This window comes from Molothrus aeneus, chromosome W (assembly GCF_037042795.1).
Source record: "Molothrus aeneus isolate 106 chromosome W, BPBGC_Maene_1.0, whole genome shotgun sequence".
Taxonomy (NCBI): Eukaryota; Metazoa; Chordata; class Aves; order Passeriformes; family Icteridae; genus Molothrus; species Molothrus aeneus.
In genome coordinates, this window is record NC_089679.1 from 7001638 (window position 1) to 7021175 (window position 19538).

Here is a 19538-nt window from a genome sequence, read left to right on the forward strand (position 1 = left end):
CCTGGCATGTTCCTGAACTCCAACAATCTCTACTTCACTATCAGAAGAGGCGATATTAATTTCATTATTGATCTGGACATTACTTAAAGATATTTTGTCACCTGCAAGGAAGCCTGGATCCAAATGACCTATAGATGGGGAAAATGCAAATACAGCCAATGTTTAACAACTTACATAACTCAAAAATCAGCTGAAAAAGGAATTTCCCAAGTGAACAAAAAAGAAACCAAAATACTGAAACACTGCAAATGGAAATAGTTTTAGATTAAGTTATCCAACTTTCTGTTTATCACCCAATACAAGATGACCGCTGGATTTATCCAGTCTCAATAGCTCCAGTGATAGTGTTATCACACAAATGTGAACCAAGTCTGATTGTTGCATCAAGAACATTCAATGTAATTAGGATTTCCAGCTGTTCTTTTATGACAATGCTGAGTTAGACTGCCTAAACCCCTGTTAAATAAAGAAACAAGACCATCTAATGCAAATAAATAAAACTTGATACTGTGAAAAATAAAGCCTATAGGCTGGACATAAATATCACACACTGAGGAATTTTTTTTTTTAAATAGGGGAAGCCAGTCAATGAAATAAAAAACAATAAACCCATCAGTTTCTGGCCATGCTGCTTCACACATCTGCTCTAACATTATTGCAAAGACTTGTAAAAAAACCTTCTGTTTTTCTCAAGTCCCATATACAGCAGTGTTTTTTTTAATTACAGTTCCTCAATGATATCTAGTTCCTCAGTCTGTCCTCTCTAAACACTAAGAAGGTTCTTAACCCCAATTAGTGAAGCTTTGTTTGGACATATTAAATAATATTTGTATAGAAAACACAAACCAGACCAAATTATTTCTTTTACAGTAAATACATTATTTTAAAAATCAATTAAAAATAAGATTTAAATTGAAAAAGATAATTTTTATTTTTAAAAATGTTGTTTTAGGGAACAAAAAAAGACAATTATTTCTACTGTCTCTTTAGCAGTAACCTGGGGTATACTGGGCAGCCTTGAAGCAGATGACACTACCTACTCCTTGGGAACCACTCACTCATCTGTATTACACAAGGGAAGAATCAGTAGTCAAGCAGGAAATTTGAGAGGAGGTGAATATATTATGTATATCTAGCTTGAGTAGGCATGTCTTCAAAGATGAGAGGATGTAACAGTTTTACAGTGATGAAAAGTTTAAGATTGAATGAGCCCTTTCCCCCTTCCCTTCCTCATGACAGTGGAGGGAAGAAAAATACCAAAAAATGAAACTACAAGAGGTTAAAAAAGGTTAGAGACACATTTTTAGTAAATAAAATAGCAATAAACACAACAATAAAAAAGAAAATTGTACAAAAGAGTGGTTTAACCAACAAAAGCAAGGTGTTGATGATGTTTTGGGGTTTGCCTTTTCTTCTTTTATACGTTTTTGGTATTCTTCGCACATATATTTGTAGCTCTGTAGTCTATTGTATTAGTGGCTAGTTTTCCCAGTACTTTTCCATGGCCTTTCCCTAGGCAGAAACACAAAACAAATTCCAGATCTCTAAGCCCCGGGGGGTACAAGGCCCCTATGCTATCTTTGTTCTTCCTGGGAACCAAGGTTGAGAACAACTCTTCAAGATACATTTTCATGGACAAAGTACAGCTAGTGGTGAAGAGGAGGGACTCCAGAGAAGGGGCTTGACCTAGGGGGAAATTGCATCACCACTTGTCCTCCTAACTGTTGCTTTTTATCAATTATGCTGATTTCCTAAAACCTATAAAAATGTACTCACCCCTGTGGAGGTGGGCTTTTGTTCACATCTTTCCATAACTGCCCCCAAAGGCCTTCAAATAAAGATCTGCTCTTATATATTACCTCCTTACTAAAATTATCTCCAGTTTCATTTCCACACTCAGAAAAAGTCAACAATATCATGTGGCCTCTCTGGAACAAAGAAAAGATGGCAGGGACTTAGGGAGCAATTCCAATGGGGGATGGGAGGTGCTGGTGCTGCCTGGAGCAGCTCCAGATTTGGAGTGGAGGGTTTCCTGCCCAGGCACTGCAGCAGTGGCAGTGGTGGTGGCAGTGAGTATCTCTCCCTGCTGAGTTCACTTTGACACCAGGTTCCTGCACTGCCACTACCACTGGGGGTGTGTGAGGAGGTTGGTTCTGCCACCTTACTGCCTCTTCTTACCACCTCACTGGGCTCCTTTTCGGCTCAGCTGGACTCCCTCTTGGCTTGGCCAGACTCAGTTATAATCAGTGCCCTTGCTCCAGGTCACTTTGCTACCCCGAAGGGGGGGAAGAACTGGTCCCATGGTGAACTGAAAGCTGTGCAGCCCTGGCTCCACTGGTCTCAGCTGCATAACAGAGCTGTCACTTCAGCACCATCCCCCTGGAGTGGTGCCGATGTCTCTCCTCAGCCCCTTGTTCTGCAAAAACATCCTGGACGGATGGGAAATGGGGGGAAATGGTGGGGCATGGGGTGCTGGGATCTGCAGGTCCTTTAGCTGGAGTGAGCCAAACAAAAATGGCCCCCTTTCCATTTCTGGCCATGGCATTTTCCCTGCCAAAAGTGTGCTGTGTTAGTTTAACACAACCTGGCTTTTAGTGGAGGTGGAGGAAGCCACAGAAGCTGCCTCTGAGAGAGAAACTCCTAGAAACTTCTACTATGTCCAGCAGAGCCAATCCCTGAAGGCGCTGATAATGGACATATTGGCTGACCCAATTAGAGAAGTTGGGAATGCCTCTGTCATAGCATATTTAAGAAAGAAAAAAGCCATGGGAAGCTCTCTTTCTTCCTCAGAGGGGTGGGTAGGTGCCAGTGCCCTCCTAGCACTGAGAGCAGCCTTGTGGCTGGCACTGGGGGTGGCCAGGGCCAGGAGCAGGCACACGGCCGCCGCCATCGCAGAGCTGGGAGTGGCGGCACAGCTGGGGCGGTGCAGTCGGGGTGGCACAGCATGGCTCGCAATGAACTTTACTTGCTTAGCTACTTTTAACCAGCTGTGCTGTGGACAGAAGAGCAGGGGCAGTGACAATAGCTTCTCCTTTTCGATGCCCTGCATGAACAGAAGCCCTAAATGGCAGCCGGCACCACCTGCTCGGTTCTGGCAGGGACTACATGGCCAGCAGCGAAGGGCATGGCAAGCAGCTCCCCAATGCAGAACCCGGATGGGATCAACCTTTCAGCACTGCAGAATTCTATAAAAACTTTTCAATTGATAGAACTTGAGAACAAATGAACCTACAAACACCAATTCTTTCCCAAGTCAATGAAAAGGTGAAGACACATGAGGAGAGCAACATGACGACACTAAGGTTGATGCAAAGGAGGGAGGGAGAGGAGGAGGTGCTCTGGGCATTGGAGATGAAATCCTTCTGCAAGCCATGGTGAGGACTATAATACAACAGTTTCCCTGTAATTCATGAAGTGTATGGGGGAGATGCAGAGTTCACGCGCAGCCCATGAAAAAGAGTGCTCACACTGGAGGGCATGGATGCTAAAAAGCTGTAATATAGTGAGAAACTTGAACAGGGAGAGAAGACCCTTGCTTTCTGAGATATAGAAAGAGGACCCTAGCTTCCAGACTAGAACAGCTCATCCTTAAAAGACTACACCCCATGAACCAATGACCCCTGAAAACAGTTGTGGGAAGACTGTTTGCCTGTGGAAGGGACTCACGTTGCAGCAGGTCGGGCGGGACTGCTACTTGTGAAAATTAGAACCATGCTGGAAAAGTTCGCAGCAAACTGTCTCCCATGGAAAAGACCCCACGGCATAGGAAAAGAGACTCCTCTCCCTAAGCAAACTGAAAAAAGATTTTTTAGAAGTGACAAACTGACTCAAAACCCCATGTTTTGTCTCCTTTCATTGTCGGTAGAAAGGAAAGGGCTGGAGGGGAGGGGAAAGGTGTTCTAAAAGTTTATTTTAGTTCACATTATCCTCTTTTAATTCTGTTAATAAATTTTTCTTTAAAGCTTTCAAGTTTTGAGCCAGTTTTGCCCTTAGAGTGTTTCTTCCCAATCCTTACCTCAACTCATGAGCCCCTTTGATTGTTCTTTCCCCCTCCTCTGCTAAACTATAGCAGAGGAGAATGAGTGAATGGTTTTTTGTGGGTGCCTGGCTTCTAGCTTCTAGCCAGTGTCAAACCCCAACACATGCCCATGGTTATGATGTAAAATGGTATTGAATATTGAATAAACAGCACTGAAAGCTCCACCTCCTTGTCTCTGTACCCAAGACATTGTCACCCCTTATTCTATACCATGGATCTCATGCCCAGATTTTATAGCTTTAAAATGTATACACATACACATACAAATAACTATATACAAACACAGTTATTATTTAAGTGTTCAATGACAGTTCTCCCAAGAATTTTGTTAATTTTAGTCCATGACTAGTGTAACTTGAGTAGTCCAAATTCATTGGCCAGGTATTTATGATATATAATGGGAGCGTCATTCAACAACTAATATTACATATATAATTCAACATTACAGACAGTTCTAACCAAAAAATCACATCCCCTTGAGGGATTGTGCTTCCCCATTCCTCTGCATTACCCACCAAGTGCAACCAGATCCTTAAGCAAAAACAATCCCACCGATAAGTTTGTCTTTGCCTAAGGCAGGGCTAATCCAATCTGTCTTTATTTCTCATTTGTACCACAAGGACTTTTTCTCTGTGGTACATAAGGGTCCTGACAGAGCAGGGACACCTTGATTGGTAGAACCTTGGATGTTAACTAACCAGGTGGCCTTGGCCAAATGCAGATCCCAGTGTTTGAAGGTCCCACCACCCATTGCTTTCAATGTGGTTTTTGATAGTTCATTCTGCTGTTGAAATTTCCTAGAGGCTGATGCATGATAGGGAATATGATACACCTACTCAATAACGTGCTCTCTGGCCCAGGTGTCTATGAGGTTGTTTTTGAAATTAGTCTAATTGTTCGACTCAATTATTTCTGGGGTGCCATGAAGCCACAGGACTTGCTTTTCAAGTCCCAAGATGGTGTTCCAGGCAGTGGCGTGAGGCACAGGGTGCGTCTCCAGCCATCCAGTGATTGCTTCCCCCATGATAAGCACGTAACACTTGCCTTGGCAGGTTTGCAAGAGTGTGATGTAATGAATCGGAAAGGCCTCCCCATATTTATATTTTGACCATCATCTCCCATACCACAATGGCTTTACCCGCTTGGCCTGCTTGATTGCAGCACATTTCACAGTTATGAATAACCTGGGAGATGATGTCCATGGTAAAGTCCACCCTTCGGTAATGAGCCAATCAGTATGTTACATTTCTTCCCCAATGACCTGAGGCGTCATGGGCCCACTGAGCTAGAAATAACTCACCTTTATGTTGCCAGTCCAGATCTACCTGAGACACTTTATTCTTGGCAACTTGATCAATCTGTCTGTTGTTGTGATGCTCCTTTTTAGCCCAACTCTTAGGTATGTGTGCATCTACATGATGTACTTTCACAGTCAACTTCTCTACCCAGGCAGCAATCTCTTGCCACAATTCAGAAGTCGAGATGGGTTTTCCTCTGTGCTGCCAATTGGCCTTCTTCCATTGATCCACCCATCCCCACAAGGTGCTTGCTATTATCCAGGAGTCAGTGTAGAAGTAGACTGTTGGCCATCTCTCTCTTTCAGCCATATATAAAGCCAGCTGGATGTCTTTCATCTCTGCAACCTGACTTGATCCACCTTGTCCCTCAATAGTTTCTGTGACTCATTGTGTGGGACTGTGTAGAGCAGCTTTCCATTTTTGATGAATCCTTGCGATACGTCAGGACCCATCAGTGAAGAGAGCATATTGCTTTTCACTTTTGGGTAGCTGATTATATGCTGGGGCCTCTTTAGCCCCTCTCACCTTGTCCTCCTCCTCTTCTAATGATAGTCCAAAATTTTCACCTTTAGGCCCGTTTGCAGCGATCTTTAAGATCCCAGGGAAATTAGGATTTCCTTTCTGAGCTTGCTGTGTGATCAGAGTGATCCACTTAATCCACAAAGCACCAGTGGCATGATGTGTGGAAGGGACTTTCCCTTTGAACATCCAGCCCAGCACTGGCAGTCAGAGTGCCAGGAGGAACTGTGCTTCAGTGCCAATCACTTTTGAAGCAGCTTGAAAACCTTCATCAGCTGCTAGGATCTCCTTCTCAGTTGGGGTGTAGCTGGCCTCAGATCCTCTGCACCCCCAAGTCCAGAATCCCAGGGGTTGTCCTTGAGTGTCCCCAGGTATTTTTTGCCGGAGGCTCCAGGAAGGACCATTCTTCCAATCTGCAGGGTAGAGCATGTTCCTCACATCCTGTCTTGTCCTGACTGGCCCAAGTGGTGGTGTTCACAGGGGTCCCAGGACAAGGGAAGAGATGAGGATCTGACTCCATGTTTCAGAAGGCTAATTTATTATTTTATTATATATATATTATATTAAAACTACACTAAAAGAATAGAAGAAAGGATTTCATCAGAAGGCTTGCAAGGAAAAGAAAGAATGGAATGATAATAAAATCTTGTGACTGACCAGACAGTCCGATACAGCTGGACTGTGATTGGCCATTAATTAGAAAACAACCACATGAGACCAATCAAAGATGCACCTGTTGCATTCCACAGCAGAAGATAATTATTGTTTACATTTTGTTCCTGAGGCCTCAGCTTCTCAGGAGAAAAAATTCTAAGGAAAGGATTTTTCATAAAACATGTCTGTGACACAAGGGCTCCTGCATGAACAATCTGCTGTTTAATCTGTTCAAAACCTTGTTGCTGTTCATAGCCCCGTTTAAAATAATTTTTCTTCTGGGTCACAAGATAGAGAGGGCTTAAAATCTGACTTTACTCTGGGATGTGCATCTTCCAAAAACCCACAGTACCTAAGAAAGCCTGTTTTCTTCTTGCTGGTCAGTGGGGACATAGCTGCTATTTTGTTAATCACATCCACTGCAATCTAACAATGTGTTGTGGTTTGACACTGGCACAATGCCAGTGCCCCCATGAAGATACCTTCTCCCTGGTTTCTGCTGTGAGATGTGACCAGGAATAAGCAAAGCAGGCTCCTACTTAGGAAAGAAAAAAAACCAAAACTTTATTAACTACACTACACTATATATAAAAAGGAACACACACAGGAAAAATGAAAAACTTACAAATACATTTCCTCCCCCCACCAAATTTCCAATACAATGCATCTATTCCCCAAATCACCAACTCTTGGTCCAGCACCACCCTTCAGACAATCAACCCTCAGTTCATCAAGAGGAGAGGAGTCCTTCTTGTACCATGGGCTTCCCCTGGAAACACAGTTGAAGCCTCGTGTGTTTCCGTGTCACTCGTGGCACTGCCCAGAGTACATCTGCCATCGTGACCTCTTCCTTTCATGTCCAGTGCTGTCACCACTGAACACAGACCAGAGCTGCTTCTAGGGTTGTCTTTTTAAGGATGCTTTGTCCCGTTCCAAAAAGAGCACAGTCTCACCTTTGGAACACCTGTCCCCACAGTCTCTCCTTTGAGACACCTGTCCCCCTCCATATTTGTCACCCCCTGGGGCCGAGGGGTACCAACACTGAACCCTCTTGGTTCTGAGGCATTGCCTCCCCCTAGATGCAGTCTCTGTATCACAAGGAACATGGTTCTGTCCATGGCTGTACAAAAAGAGTCCAGCAAAAGCCACTCCATCATCTCTTCCCACTAGGATTCTTCTCTATTCTTCCACTATTTCTCACTCGCCCAGACCTCTCTCACACTTGCACATTTCCTTCCTCATCTTCCACTCTATCTCTCTTCTAGGAAAGGTCAATGTTCTGTAAAGTTCTCATTCTCCGAAAAGGGGTTAAAAGCTCCTACAAGCGGCCGGCTGCACCCCCCCCCTTCTTCTCCTTCCCAGCCGTGCTGCCGGCACAGGCCCATGTTTATCAAGTTTCAAGGTTACAGTCTCAGGCACAGGCTGTACTCTCTCTTGGCGGGGGGCTGCCCGATGCCTCCTGGTACTTCTCCCACCCTTCCATCCTCGGGGGCCTCTTCACCTCCCCTCTCGGTCCAAGCCTCGGCCTACCTCACTCGGCCGCATGGCTCCCCTCTCCTGCCCAGCAGCAGCAGCTGGACGGGGGAGAGATCTGATCTCTTTCCTCACCAGAACCCAAGAGAGCCTCCCAGGGGAGAGCTCTGCTTTTAACCCCGTGTTCTCAGAGGCGTGTCCAATGTCCTAATGGCCAGGTTAGATGCCAATATTAAAGTCTGAACATCCATTGGCCTGACCGAAGCATCCCAAAAAACACATTTCCTGTCAAACCACCACACAATGTTCATCTTGACAATTTTACTCCTAAGAACTGAATTTCCTGGGCAGGTCCCTTGACCTTACTTTGCTTTATGGCAAAACCAGATGTCAGGAGGATTTGGATTATCTTCTCTCCTTTCTCAAAAAACTTCCTCTGCTCTGTTTCCCCATATAGTGATGTCATCAATGTACTGCAAGTGTTCTGGACCCTCACCCTTTTTCATGGCAGATGACTGGGTTGTGTTTCTACTCCTGGGGCAGTCAGTTCCAGGTGTACTGGATGGCCCTCCAGGGGAAAGCAAACTGTGGCCTGCACTCTGCTGCTAAAAGAATGGAGAAAAACGCATTAGCAATGTTGATGGTAGCACCACTTTGCTGTCTTGGCCTCCAGCTCGTACTGAAGTTCTAGCATGTCCAGCACAGCAGCACTCAGTGGTGTGACATCATTCAGGCCATGACAGTCCACTGTCAGCCTCCACTCTCCACTGGACTTACGCACTGGCCATATAGGACTATTAAAGGGTGAACAAGTCTTGCTGACAACTCCCTGGCTCCCCAGTTTACAGATGGATGGAAATCATGGAGTCTCAGTTGGTGTGGTGTTGGCGACAATGCACTGTTGCAGTGGTGATCAATACCTGTTCTTCTTTGACCCTCATCAGTCCCACAGCAGAAGGCCCCTCTGAGAGACCAGGCAAAGTATTCAGCTGTCTTGTTTCTTCTGTGTCCAGAGCAGCTATCCCCGAATGCCAACAGTACCCTTTTGGGTCTTTGAAATACACTCTCCTGAGGTAATCTATGCCAAGGATGCATGGGGCCTCTGGGCCAGTCACAATGGGGTGTTTTTGCCACTCTTCCCCAGTCAGGCTGACTTTAGCTTCCAGTACAGTCAGCTGTTGGGATCCCCCCTGTCACCCCAGAAATAAGGATAGATTCCATCCCTACATATCTTGATGGAACATCAGGGCACATTGTGCACCAGTGTCAACTAGAGCCTTATATTCTTGTGGATCTGATGGCCTGGCCATCAGATCCACACAGTCCAATAGATCTGATTGTCCCTTGCCTCTACCTGGCCAGAGGCAGGGCCCCTCTAGTTCTATTCACAGTGCTTGTTGCTTCCTCCCTGTAAGTATGAACTGGAAGTCCCTTCCAGAGGATCAGACAGCATCATCTCTTCTATTCTACCTAGGGGCTTGCCCACGAGAGACCAGAGAAGCATTTATCCTTGATGAGTTTCTTGTGGCAGTTGTTCTTCCTCTCAACTCCAGTAACTGTGCTACTAGGGCAGAGGTGGGTTTTCCATCCCATCTCTGTGTCTTCTCCATGGTCATACAGGTAAAACCACAGATTACCTCGTGGTGTGCACCTTCTTTCTTCCCATCTGGGGGATGCCTGCTCCTAATAGCAGGGGCTCTGGTCTGTACTGATGACACATGGAACATTCTTTCCCTAAGCTACTCTCTGAGTTTCTGATGGCCCTCTTCAATTTTTCTCTTCCAATTTCTGGGTATGCTTGTCCAGTTCTGTTTCCATGGCCAAGATGTGGGCCTCAAACAGGACGATAGTGTCTTTATCTCCAAAGTTTGGTAGTCAAAGTACCCACTGTGTCTTCTCTCTCCTTTCATTGCAGGGGTGCTAAGTAGTAGGAATATATGCTCGACCTGAGCCATATGAATTTCATCCACATCTGTGATGTACACTGGACACAGTCTGGACTTTTAGGGAATTGTTCATCATCTGAAAAAATTATCTCCATCTCAGCTATTTCTCTCAGGCACCGGCTACCTTTCTCTATGCTGCTTCACTGGCCTTGCTGCTCATAGAGGTCTTGGTCTTCCCTGCTGTCATGGGTTGTTGCTGGCTGGATGCCAGGCACCCACCAAAGCTGCTCACTCACTCCCCTCCACAGGTGGACAGAGGACAGAAAATTTAAGAAAGGATTCAGGGGTTGAGATAAAGACCTGGAAAGATCCCTCACCAAATACCATCATGGACAAAACAGGCTCAACTTATAGATAGTAAGTGAATTTATTGCTAACAAAATCAGAGCAGGATAATGAGAAGTAAAAGAAAACCTTAAAAACACCTTACCCCCATGTCTCCCTCCTTCCCAGCTCTACCTCCTACCCCAGCAGCTCAGGGAGCCAGGGAATGGAGGTTATGGTCAGTTCATCACTTGTGGCTTCTCCCGCTTCTCAGAGAGAGGAGTTATTCCCCTGCTGCACCATGGGGTCCCTCCCATGGGAGACAGTTCTCCGTGAACTTTTCTGATGTGAGTCCATCTCACAAAATAAAAGATCGGCAAACTGCTGCAACATGAATCCATCCTACAGGCAACAGTACTCCTCAAACTGCTGCAGCATGGATCACTCTTCCACAGGGTGCAGTCATTCAAGGACGGGCTGCTCTAGCATGGGAACAGGGCTTCTCTTTCCATAGGTCTCCCATGGGGTCACAGCCAGGCATCCACCTGCTCCAGTGTGGGTCTCCTCCATGGGCTGCAGGTGGAAAGCCTGTTTCACCATGGTTTGCAGAGGAATCTCAGCTCTGGCATCTGGAGCATCTCCTCCCCCTCCTTCTCCACTGACCTTGGTGTCTGCATAGTTTTTCTTCTCACATATTCTCACTCTTCTCTGGCTGAAATTAAAACTGCATCACCACTTTTTGTTTTGATTTTTTCTTAAATATGTTATCACAGTGGTGTTACCACCATTTCTAATTGGCCCAGCCTTGATCAGCGGCACATCCATCTTTGGAGCCACCAGGGACTGGTTCTGCTGGACACTGAGGAAACTTCTAGCAGCTCCTTACAGGAGCCACCCCTGTAGCCCCCAGCTACCAAAAACCAGGCCATGCAAACCCAATACAACAGTGAAGGTATCTTTCCCTGACACTTGATAGGAGTCACCTCCAAAGGCTGAGATTTTTTTTGCTTTTTTCCGATCCCCTTATCAATAAACACATCCGGGGACAGGGATCCTAATTGCCTGGCTTCACTACCATCTAGGTTCATGTCTTCAGTTGTGACATTCCAGAGGTGAAACAGCCAGGTCAATATGGACTCATCTGTCTGGCAGGAGAACTCTCTCTGCAGCTCATGCAGCTCACCCATGGAGATGGATTGCATGATTATCTCTGGCTCTGTCTCTTTTGCTGGTTGTGAGGGTCACGCCTCCCCTTCATCACTCACTAAGCAAACTGATTTGGTCTTGGATTTCCTCTTCTGAACAGGGGTGACTGCTACTGGCTTGGGCTGTCTGTCTGGTTGGGTTGCCATTTGTGTGGCCACGGTGCCCATTGATTTGTTTTCCTTCCCTTGGAAAGTGCTGTACCATTATGAGCAGTATCCAGTAGACAGTGGTCAGTGCCCAGAACGCTGCAGTAAGCCGCCCCTCTCTGGAGCTGCCACATCATTTTCCCTTCAGACATTTAATCTGTTTAACAGGGTCCTGTAGTTGTTCAGGGGTGAACTTCCAAACCCTCCAAATACTTGCTCACGTCCTCCCACACTCATGGCTATCCACCCCATGGGCAGATCTCTGGACAGCTTCCCTATAAATCTTTGTCTTGTCTCTAAACACAATGCAGACTGTACAGAGGAGACATAGCAGAGCTAGCAACAAAATTATGCTTTCCTTAACATCCAGAGGTGTGAATGCTGACAGTCTGGTCAGAGAAAAAGTCAGATAAACTTTCCCAGGCATTACTCTGGGGGAGCTTGAGAAAGCTTAGAGAAAGAATTAGAATAAGAATTAAAATAATCTTTAACTGTTGCAGCTGGTGTTTTGAACATATTGTTTACTTATGTTTACAAGAAGGGTGTTGTTCCTAATTGGCCAATGATGTGAGGGGTGTTGATTGAGGACCAATCAGATCCAGCTTTCTTGGAACAGTCTATAAAAGAATGTGATGTGTAATAAACTTCACTATTTGCCTTCTGAGACCTTGGAGTCTCATTCAGCCGTCCCTAATACAAGAGCGACATCTGGTGACTGCTGACGTTCATTGCAGCCAAGACTGAAGGACCGGGGTCACCCTCCCTACTCCGTAGAGAGAGGTATGGCAGTATTTTCCCTGCGCCCTCTTAGAGGGGGCTGGTCTTTTGTGACCAAGGGTACTGGAACCGGCCTGAGAGCTGGTTGGGATGGGCCCCAGCAAAGAGTTTGTGTTCTGGAGCAAACCACTGCTTAGGTGGGCTGATGGGGAAGGGTTCCCTACAATATGGGGAATCAAACCTGTACAGAGGAACAAATCATCCTTTCTGTGTAGAAGGGTGCATTACCACACATGGGAATTGCTGTATCAGATCATTCCCTGTGTGCCCTTCTCTGTTGGGCAAAGGCTCATGGATTTTTGGTAGATGCTGAGACCACTTTTAGCCTGGACACTTGGCAGTTACTAGGAGACTGGCTGTGGCAGGAAATCTCCAGCAGAGATAAGGACGCATTTGAATTAGCAGTTACATGGGGCATTCTCTCTAAAGCATTGCAGTGCTGGACATTGGAGGAGGGCAATACAGATGCGGCAGACTCAGAGGGTGAGGACAATCCTTCTATGGACACTGACATGCCAGAAGGCGAGGGGGCTGAGGGGGCTGCTAGCGGCCTTCCTTCGGCTCTGCCTGGACCCCTGAGAGACACAGAAATTGCTCGTAAAATCTATCCATTGCCACAAGATTATGTTCCCCCAAAGTACCCTGCTCCCTGTGATTTTGTAATGCCAAAGTATCTGTCACCCGTGACACAGCTTGCAAAGGCTTCGTTAGCTGAGTCCCTGCCAGAAATTGCCGAGTGTCCCCCTATGGTTGCCCCCTTCAGCCCCTCCTCTCTGCACTGCAAACGGCTGCAGGGGAGCCTTTGCTGCAGCCAGTTCCATTCCCCCTCTCCAGCCCCTCCTTTCTCTGCATAGCAAGCAGCGGTGGGAGTGCCTCCACTGCAGACAGGTGACGCGGCTGGAGCTGTTGTCCCTTCAGCCCCTCCTTTCCCATCTGAAGGGTCAGCCCAAGCGTCCGCACCACCTCCTCCCCCTGCTGTATGTGGAACTGCGGGCACGGTGCCTTCTGCTGTTTCGGCACCACTGCCCACAGCGCCCGCCATAGTTGGTTGCCCCCCCGCCTCGGCGCTTCCAGCCGGCCTGCCCTCCTCCACTTCCTTCAGGCTGTCCCACGTGCTGCAGACAGTGACACTGATAAAGATCGACAGCTTGTCCTGCAGCAGGGGAGTGGCCCGGCAGCTGAGTGCTGGCAGCGACATGTTGTGAGACCACCCCAGAGCCACCTGTAGACACTGGTACCGTGTCAGGTGACTGTGCGACCAAAGCACCCGAGACGTTTTTGGGAATTGGTCAAATTGCGAGCTCTGGAAATCAGGAATTGGGACTTGCTAGAGAAGATGGCGATGCCCAAGGGCAGAATTATCAAGACCGTAGATGCAGGGGGAAGAGACACAGGGGAAAGTCAAGTAGTTGTTCCAGCATCTGAAGAAGGGATGCAGGTGGATCAGGGAGGCAGTGTAGCCCCACAGGGGGGGTGTCCAAGCCTTTCCTGTGTTTAAGGCTGTTCCAAATATGGGACAAGTCGACAGGCATGTCATAGCATGGAAAGTTGTACAGGATTTGCGAGATAAAGTAGCAAAATATGGGCTTGGTTCTTCAGAAGTTATGCAAGTTATTAGGGTGTTAAACACTGATCTGCTTGCTCCATTTGATATTAAACATCTATGTCAAGTGTTGTTCCAACTTGTGCAATTTAGAGTTTTTGAGGACAACTGGAGGCAGGTGCCTGATAAGACTACAGCAGATAACATGTGATTGCCTCAGGATGATCCCAGATATGCCATTGGAGTAGATGCTCTTATGGGGAAGGGTATCTTTTCTAATCCTGATGTTCAGGCTACCTGGGACCCTCGGATTCTTGGGCAGGGTCAAAAGATAGGCATTGGGGCACTGTTAAAAACTATAGAAACAGCTGCTTCCAAGCCACGATATGTGAAAATAAGGAATAAAGGAACCACTTCTGCCCTTTGTTGAGAAAATTGCAGCAGCCTTAGAAAAGCAGGTTGAGGATGACAACTTGAGACAGATTTTATGTAAGCAATTAGCAAAGGATAATGCCAATGAAGATTGTAGAAAGATCATAGAGGCTCTTCTGGGTGACCCAACATGAACGGATATGGTCCAAGCATGCTCTAAAGTGGGTTCTGTAGACTATAAAATGTCTGCTTTGGCTGTTGCTTTACAGCCAGCCTGGGCATCCTGTGGGTGTGGACAACAGAGATGTGAAAAATAAGTGCAAGCAAAAACAGGTAACAGAGAAGCAGAAAGGAAATAAGGGTCATTTTTTGTGTGCTAGATGTGAGAGGCCAGGTCATTATACAAACCAATGTAAGTCTAAATACCATGCCAATGGCCAGCTTTTTGCATCAGGCTCGGGAAACAGGAGAAAAAGCGCAAAGGGGAACTGTGCTCTGACACAAGTGATTCCCCAGGGCATGGTATCAGCACAGGCTTACTCAGCCAGCTTAGGGGCAGTACCCAAGGAGCAGCCAGGGTGGATGTACACACTGCAGCAACAGTCATCTTAGAATCTTGTCATGTGTATAAAGTTCCTCTGGATGCATTTGGACCTTTGGGTTGGGGATTGAGTGCACTGCTTGTAGGGAGATCTAGTGTGACCCTTCAAGGAATCTTTGTGCATCCAGGAGTCATTGACGCTGAATTTACAGGCCAAATTTGTACCATGGTTTCCACACCCACCCCCTCGTCACTATCCCTGCAGGGACTCGCATTGCTCAACTTGTGTCTTTTCAGTCATGTGTCCCCAGGACTGATCAGCAGAGTCATCGGGATGGCGGCTTTGGATCTACAGGATTGCGGCAAGTTTTCTGGACTGCAGATATTTCTACTCAGCGACCACAGATGACGTGTACCCTGATTCTACTGGATGCCAGCCTGTCTCAGATCCAGCTTCAAGGTTTGATCGACACAGGGGCTGACATGATAATCATTTCCTTCTCTGTGTGGCCTCTTATGTGGCCCTTGGCTTCCATAGGTTCGGCCATCGAAGGGTTGGGAGGTACAACCACGGACCTTTGTAAGCCAACAGTCTGTGTTGGTCAAAAACGCAGAGGGGCAGATGGCTAGAGTTCTGCCTTATGTCACTGCAGCTCCACTCAACCTCTGGGGGCGGAATGTATTGGCAGCCTGGGGGGTACGGATTGGGACATATTTTTGATGGTGGCCACTGTGCTGAAGGGTGCACAGTACCCTATGCTGCCTTTGTGGTGGCTAGTAAACAAACTCATCTGGCAAAACCAGTGGCCCCTGACAAAAGAAAAATTGGTCGCCCTTCGTGAATTGGTTAAGGAACAATTGCAGCAGGGACACATTGAGTCTTCCACGAGTCTCTGGAATACTCCTATCTTTGTAATTAAGAAAAAAATCTGGGAAATTAAGGCTGTTACAGGACCTCTGGAAAATCAATGCAGTGATGGAAAGCATGGGGGCGTTGAAGCCTGGTATGCCCTCATGCACCATGATCCCTATGGGGTGGAAAATTTTGATCATTGATTTGAAGGATTTTTTTTCACAATTCCTTTGCATCCTGATGACAAGCCAAAATTTGCCTTTACTGCAATTAATGATGCTGAACCTGTGCAGAGGTATCAATGGAGAGTTTTGCTGCAGGGCTGTAAGAACAGCCCGACTATTTGTCAATGGTATGTGGTTCAGGCCTTGTCCCCAGTCTGTGAGCAGTTTCCTGATGCATACTGCTATCACTATATGGACGATATCCTGGAGGCGGCATCCACCCAGGATGAGCTGCTGAGGATACAGCCTCAGCTGTTCACTGCTCTGCATTCTTATGAGCTGCAAGTAGCTCTGGAGAAGGTTCAACAGCATCCTCCTTGGAAATACTTTGGAGTCAAAATTTTCAATCAAGTCATTCAACATCAGGAGGTGCAATTCATGGATTCTATTAATACTCTGAATGATGCCCAGAAATTGCTGGGTACCATCACTTGGTTACGTCTTTATTTGGGGCTTTCCACAACACAATTGTCCCTGTTGTTTAACATTTTAAAGGGGGACCCTCATCTGAATTCACCCTGGAAATTGACTCCTGAGGCGCAACGAGTTCTGGAGGAATTTCAACAAGCTATTTCGGCTCATCAGGTTTATCAAGTAGATCCCTCCATTGATATCACTGTTTTCATTACCAATCCAGATTCTCATCCTACAGGTATCATTGGCCAAATGAGTGAAAAATGGTACGATCCTTTGCACATTTTGGAATGGGTCTTCTTGCCCCATCAACCAAAAAAGACAGCACCCACATTGTTTGAATTGATTGCTCGTTTGATAATCAAATGCCGTCAACAGTGTTTGCAGTTAATGGAAGCTGATCCTGCAAAAATTATTCTTCCAGTAGAGCGGGAAGACTTTGAATGGAGCTTTGCTAACAGCGCTCCTTTACAAAGTGTGCTGCAGAACTTTTCAGGGCAGATTGCCTATCCTCTGCCCAGTCATAAGTTATTGCAGTTGGCAAAATCAACTAATTTGTCTTTGCAGCCAAAAAATAGCCCAGTTTCAGTGCAAGGACCCACCATCTTCACTGACGGCTCAGGAAAACAGGGAAAGTCATTGTTGCTTGGAAGGATGAATCTGGGTGGCAGGTGCTAGAAGGCCAAGAGTCAGGCTTGGCCCAGTTGGTTGAATCAAAGGCTGTTGCCATGGCATTCCAGCAATTTTCTCAGGTACCTCTGATTCTGGTCATATACCAGACATAACCAAACGTTTGGATTTTTCATTTCCGAAGGAAGTCAATAATGCAACGTTTCAGTTGTGGTGTGCAATTCAGGCCCGAGTTCATCCATATTACATTCTTCACATTCAGAGTCACACCAATTTACCAGGTTTCATAACAGAAGGTAATGCCAGGGCTGATAGGTTAGCTAACCCTGCATGGGTAGCAGCTCAGCCTGACAAAACTGCGCAAGCCAAAGCATCGCATGATTTTTTCCATCAAAGTGCACATACTTTGCAAAAACGGTTTCATTTGACCCCAACTGAGGCTCATGACTTTGTCAGTTCTTGTGCTGACTGTCATACACTTGCTGCACCTTTACCAGCAGGGGTAAACCCCAGAGGCCTAAAGGCCTTGCAGCTTTGGCAAACAGATGTCACTCACATCACTGAATTTGGCCGACTTAAGAATGTGCACATGTCTATTGACACCTTCTCCTCTGCTATGTGGGCATTTGCTCATACTGGAGAAAAGGGTCGTGATGTTATTTGCCCATTGGAGGATGGCTTTTGCAGTCTTGGGAATACCTTATTCTGTGAAAACTGAAAATCGCCCCGCCTTTCTCACAGAAGACGTGGAAGTTTTTACTTTTATTGGGAATGTCACATGAATTTGGTATTCCACATTCTCCAACTGGTCAAGCTATTGTTAAATGTGCTCATGGCACTTTAAAGCATGTTCTTGAAAAACAAAAAGGGGGAATGCCTGGAGAAACCCCACACAGTCGATTGGAAAAGGCTCTATATATAATTAATCACCTTACAGGGCCACAGAATTCAAACAATCCTGTAATTTTAAATCACTTTCTTTCGTTGCAGTCTTCAGGTGAGACGCACCTGCCTCTAGCAAAAGTCTGGGTATGGGATCTAACCAATAATAAGTGTGAGGGCCCATGTGAGCTTATCACTTGGGGTTGTGGGTATGCATGCGTTTCCACAGATTCTGGGGTACAGTGGAAACCTGCAAGGTGTGTTTGCCCTGACTTGCGACACCAAAAGCAGAATGTGGCCAACAGGCAACCATCAAATGATGATCAGGATGCTGATCATCAATCGGATGGTCCTTCTATTGATGCCTCAGGTTTTAGCTTTTATATTTTTCAGATTATATTCTGCTTTAGTGTATAAGTCTAGGCTTCATATTAGGGGATAGTAAGCTCTCTCCACAGAATAGGTAGACAAAACAATTCCTTCTGTAGCTGGGGACCCAAGGAAAGCCGATCCAGATCTCAGGCCCAAAAGCATAAACAATGGTGGACCGAAGAGAGAAAACAGGAAGGATGGGACTTCATGGGCTAAAGCTGTAATTGGACAATTAGCTCCAATATGCGAATGGACCAAAACTTATGAAAGTGTGAAACCTCGTGACCAATCATCCATTTTTTGTGGCCATTTTGGGTTGTGCTGCCCCAGGTGGATCTATTTGAGATCTCTTAATAAATACCTACTTTATTCTTTAGCTCTGTCTAGTCTCTGTTCTAGGTCAGCCTTCACAAGGCTGAGTAGAGAATGAGCATTCCATCTTTTCCTTTGTTTCTGGAGTAGTGAGTGTTGCCAAGTTAGACTGCCAGTTCTTTGAGCAGACTAACTAGGAGAAAGGTAAAGCAGGTTTAAAACTTTAAAAGAGTATAAGGAAAATTTTATTAAAAGTAACTAAAAGGAAAAAAGTAGTAAAAATTAAAATAAACATTTTAGAATACTTTTCTTCTTATAACTTTTTTTTCTTATTGAAGATGTAAAGAAATTAAGATTTTTAGTCAGTTTATTACTTTTAAAATTGTTTTTCTTTAGTTCGTTTAAGGAGAGAAATGTCTTTTGCTAAGGTTATGGAGACTTTTTTACAAGAGGGAAAAACAGTTTCCTTGTGGTTTTTAATTTTGTTACTAATAGTAGCTGCTTGGGGAACTCTGCTATTGTGAAGTTTTTTTCATTTCTATAAGTCTTCTTATAGCTTGTTGATGGGCTATGTTGACTTATGGGGTATTGTTTTAAAGATGAGCTGTTTAAAGGTAAAAGTTCTTATTATTTATTTCTAAAATAATTTTCATTTTTGGGAACAGAGCTGTTTTTTTTTTCTCTTGGAAGTACAGGACTACTCTTGTCTCTTTTTCTGTTCAAGCTTTTTATGGGATTACAGCCATTTTGATTGAAGTACTGAAAGGGTTAACATTACATTTGAGGCTTACTTGACCTGCTGGTAACTTGTGGCGAGGGGCTGCGGTTGGGTTGTGTTAGGATGGGCCTCATGGTTGGTTTTTGGTTTTTTTGTATGGGTTGTAGGGGTCTCTGGTCTCAGCCACGCTGGGAGGAGGAACCTGATGGCATGATCTTTACAGCTGTGGCTAGCCCTGCTCCAGCCAAGGCTCTGCAGCCTCCCCTGTCTTCTTGCCGGGTAGCTGATGGGGTCTGGCCCGGCCAGAATGGGGCCTGATGGTGGGAGGTCCAGCAGGCGGCCCGGGGAGGGGGGA

General features: G+C 45.8%; 1 protein-coding gene across 6 annotated transcripts in view; it reads right to left on the reverse strand.

Moving 5' to 3' along the window:
* LOC136568494 (protein ARK2N-like) overlaps positions 1-19538 on the reverse strand; it is a 99519-nt gene that overhangs the window by 8352 nt on the left and 71629 nt on the right. For 4 of the 6 annotated variants that reach the window (XM_066568496.1, XM_066568497.1, XM_066568498.1 and 1 more), the window contains one exon: positions 2-128. In XM_066568496.1, coding sequence (XP_066424593.1) covers positions 2-128 — 127 coding nt within the window. Of the gene's footprint in view, position 1; positions 129-10277; positions 10906-19538 lie in introns of those variants that run through there. The other 2 variants (XM_066568499.1, XM_066568500.1) reach the window with 2 other exon arrangements.